Source organism: Camelina sativa, chromosome 20 (assembly GCF_000633955.1).
Source record: "Camelina sativa cultivar DH55 chromosome 20, Cs, whole genome shotgun sequence".
Lineage (NCBI taxonomy): Eukaryota > Viridiplantae > Streptophyta > Magnoliopsida > Brassicales > Brassicaceae > Camelina > Camelina sativa.
Genome location: NC_025704.1, coordinates 28,764,954 through 28,769,180, shown reverse-complemented (window position 1 = coordinate 28,769,180; position 4,227 = coordinate 28,764,954). Strand labels below are relative to the sequence as shown.

Sequence of the window (4,227 nt, the reverse complement as noted above, 5' to 3'; positions counted from 1 at the left end):
GATTGGTTGCATCGGCATAGGGTGCATTTGGATTGCCATCAGGGTAGAGTGGCGTTTGAGCGTTCAGGAGGGAAGTTGGTTTTTCAAGGTATTAGACCGACTTCGGGCAGTCTCGTGATCTCAGCCATTCAGGCTGGGAAGATAATCGAGAAGGGCCGTGAGGCTTATTTGGTTACTATATCTATGCCAGAGTCAGTGGGGAAGTCTACGGTGAGCGGAATTCTGGTAGTAGAGGAGTTTGAGGATGTGTTTCAGTTTTTGCAGGGATTACCACCATCTCGGTCGGATCCTTTTACCATTGAACTGGAACCAGGGACGATGCCGTTATCCAAGGCTCCTTACAGGATGGCTCCAGCAGAGATGGCAGAGCTGAAGAAACAGCTAGAGGATTTATTGAGTAAGGGATTCATCCGTCCTAGTGTATCACCGTGGGGAGCGCCGGTGTTGTTTGTGAAGAAGAAGGATGGGAGTTTCAGGTTGTGCATTGATTATCGGGGTTTGAACCGGGTCACTGTGAAGAACAAGTATCCTCTTCCTAGGATCGATGAGTTGTTGGATCAGTTGAGGGGTGCTACTTGGTTCTCTAAGGTAGATCTGGCGTCGGGTTATCATCAGATACCGATAGATGAGGCAGATGTGAGGAAGACTGCTTTCAGGACGAGGTATGGGCACTATGAGTTTGTGGTGATGCCCTTCGGATTGACTAACGCGCCAGCAGCGTTTATGAGATTGATGAACAGTGTGTTTCAGGAGTTTCTGGATGTATCTGTCATCATTTTCATCGACGATATCCTGGTTTATTCTAAGAGTCCTGAGGAGCATGCAGTGCATTTGAGGGCAGTTATGGAGAAGCTGCGGGAGCAGAAGTTGTTTGCCAAGTTGAGCAAGTGTAGTTTTTGGCAGCGTGAGATGGGCTTTCTGGGTCACATTGTTTCTGCAGAGGGGGTTTCTGTAGATCCAGAGAAGATTCAGGCTATCAGAGATTGGCCTAGACCGCAGAATGCCACAGAGATCAGGAGTTTCCTTGGATTGGCAGGGTACTACAGGAGATTTGTGCAGGGGTTTGCAAGCAGAGCACGTCCTATGACTAAGTTGACAGGGAAGGATGTTCCTTTTGTCTGGTCAGAAGAGTGTGAGGAAGGCTTTGCAAGCCTGAAGGAGATGTTGACTACTGCGCCAGTGTTGGCTTTGCCTAAGCAGGGAGAACCCTATGTGGTTTATACAGATGCAGCTAGAGTTGGTTTGGGGTGTGTTCTGATGCAGCATGGGAAGGTGATTGCCTATGCTTCGCGGCAGTTGCGGGTGCATGAAGGCAACAATCCTACTCATGATTTGGAGATGGGTGCTGTAGTTTTTGCCCTGAAGATTTGGAGGTCTTATCTTTATGGTGCAAAGGTACAGGTGTTTACAGATCATAAGAGCCTGAAGTATATATTCACTCAGCCTGAGCTGAATTTGAGACAGAGGCGGTGGATGGAGCTTGTGGCAGATTATGATTTGGAGATAGCCTATCATCCTGGTAAGGCTAACACGGTTGCAGATGCTCTGAGTCGGAAGAGGGTAGCTTCGGCTCAGGAGCAGGAGATGGAGTCACTGGTAGGGGAGATCAGTGCTTTGAGCTTGTGTGCTGTTTCACAGGAACCGTTGGGTTTGGAAGCAGTAGATAGAGCAGATCTTCTGAGTAGAGTGCGGTTGGCTCAGGAGAAGGATTTGGGGCTGGTGAATGCCTCTAAGGATGTGGATTCAGAGTATCAGGTCTCAGATAATGGTACTATCTTGGTGCACGGTCGTGTGTGTGTGCCCAAGGATGAGGAGTTGAGACAGGAGATTCTGAGAGAGGCTCATGCGAGCAAGTTATCCATTCATCCAGGAGCGACTAAGATGTACCGTGACCTCAAGAGGTACTATCATTGGGTCGGGATGAAGAAGAATGTGGCTAGTTGGGTTTCGAGGTGTGATCTGTGTCTNATAAGAGCATGAAGTATATATTCACTCAGCCTGAGCTGAATTTGAGACATAGGCGGTGGATGGAGCTTGTGGCAGATTATGATTTCGAGATAGCCTATCATCCTGGTAAGGCTACCACAGTTGCAGATGCTCTGAGTCGGAAGAGGGTGGCTTCGGCTCAGGAGCAGGAGATGGAGTCTCTGGTAGGGGAGATCAGTGCTTTGAGCTTATGTGCTGTTTCACAGGAACCGTTGGGCTTGGAAGCCGTAGATAGAGCAGATCTTCTGAGTAGGGTGCGGTTGGCTCAGGAGAAGGATTTGGGGCTGGTGAATGCCTCTAAGGATGTGGATTCAGAGTATCAGGTCTCAGATAATGGTACTATCTTGGTGCACGGTCGGGTTTGTGTGCCCAAGGATGAGGAGTTGAGACAGGAGATTCTGAGAGAGGCTCATGCGAGCAAGTTGTCCATTCATCCAGGAGCGACTAAGATGTACCGTGATCTCAAGAGGTACTATCATTGGGTCGGGATGAAGAAGGATGTAGCTAGTTGGGTTTCGAGGTGTGATGTGTGTCAGCTAGTGAAGGCTGAGCATCAGGTTCCTGGCGGGTTACTGAAGAGTTTACCCATTCCTGAGTGGAAGTGGGATATGATCACCATGGATTTTGTGGTGGGATTGCCAGTGTCACGGACCTTTGATGCTATTTGGGTCATTGTGGACCGGTTGACTAAGTCAGCACATTTTCTGGCCATTAAGAAGACTGATGGAGCAGCGGTCTTGGCTAAGAAGTATGTGAGGGAGATAGTCAGGTTGCATGGGGTGCCAGCGAGCATTGTGTCTGATAGGGATTCCAAGTTCACTTCGGTGTTCTGGAAGGCGTTTCAGGCAGAGATGGGCACTAAGGTGCATATGAGTACAGCTTATCATCCCTAGACTGATGGACAGTCAGAGAGGACGATCCAGACGCTGGAGGATTTGCTGAGGATGTGTGTGTTGGATTGGGGTGGCCATTGGGCAGATCACCTGAACCTGGTAGAGTTTGCTTACAACAACAGCTATCAGGCGAGTATTAAGATGGCTCCTTATGAGGCTTTGTATGGGAGGCCATGTCGTACACCATTATGCTGGACTCAGGTGGGGGAGAGGAGCATGTTTGGTGCTAGTTTTGTTCAGGAGACCTCAGAGAAGATTCGGGTTCTCAAGCTGAACATGAAGGAGGCTCAGGATAGGCAGAGGAGTTATGCAGATAGGAGGAGGAGAGATCTTGAGTTTCAGGTGGGAGACAGAGTGTACCTCAAGATGGCCATGTTGCGGGGTCCGAACAGGTCATTGTCAGAGACTAAGTTGAGTCCGAGGTATATGGGTCCATTCAGAGTGATTGAGCGGGTTGGACCAGTGGCATATAGATTGGAGTTACCTGAGGTGATGCGTGCATTCCATAAGGTTTTCCATGTGTCTATGTTGCGGAAGTGTCTCCGTGAGGGAGAGGAGGTGTTGGCTAAGATTCCTGAGGATCTTCAGCCTAACATGACTTTGGAGGCGAGACCAGTGAGGGTTCTCGAGAGGAGGATCAAGGAACTTCGGAAGAAGAAGATTCCTTTGATGAGAGTCCTGTGGGACTGTGATGGTGTTGAGGAGCAGACTTGGGAGCCTGAGGCAAAGATGAAGGCAAGGTTCAAGAAGTGGTATGAGAAGCAAGCCGCGACTTGAGCTTGTTTAGCCTGGTCCCATCTGTAATCCGTGGCTGGAGCGGGAATGGAGTATTCCAGCCCATCTCTCTTTTTACTCGGTCGCTTGGGGTGGTTGGTTGTGCGACTCAGTAACAAGATAAGATGGTGTTTGGGGTACAAAGTTTCCGTGAGGCAGGGTTTTGGAGGAAATTTTCCTGAAATAGAAGTTTCCAAAAGTGGGAAGTTTCCAAAAATGGAAAGTGCTAAATATGGAAAGTTTTACGGGAGTTAGAATTTGTCCATTTTAGCGGTGGAGAGCCTTGGAGGGGCTTGTGTGTGGCCTTAGTGGTGGACTTTTGAGTCAGTGTGCCCGTGTGTGGCAGTCTTTTTAGACATTGTGTGGTCTTTGTGACGGGCTTTTTAGCCAGAGTGTCTTTGTGACGGTCCTCTTTAGGATGTTCAGAACCGTTTGCTCGCGACTCTTGGGGGACTTAGGTTCTCCTAGTACTGCCATATTCAGAGACTCTGTGACTTGGGAATATGGTTGGTATATCGACTTCGGATGACGACCCGGGGGCGCGCTGTAGGGTGGCAACCCGAGAGACGAGTTG

The 4,227-nt window shown here is 49.2% G+C and overlaps 1 protein-coding gene across 1 annotated transcript; it reads left to right on the top strand.

Moving 5' to 3' along the window:
* On the top strand, positions 481-894 carry LOC109131371 (RNA-directed DNA polymerase homolog; the record flags this gene model as incomplete). Its single annotated transcript, XM_019242260.1, has 1 exon — positions 481-894. A coding segment is annotated over one exon (414 nt), but the record flags the coding sequence as incomplete, so codon positions are not given.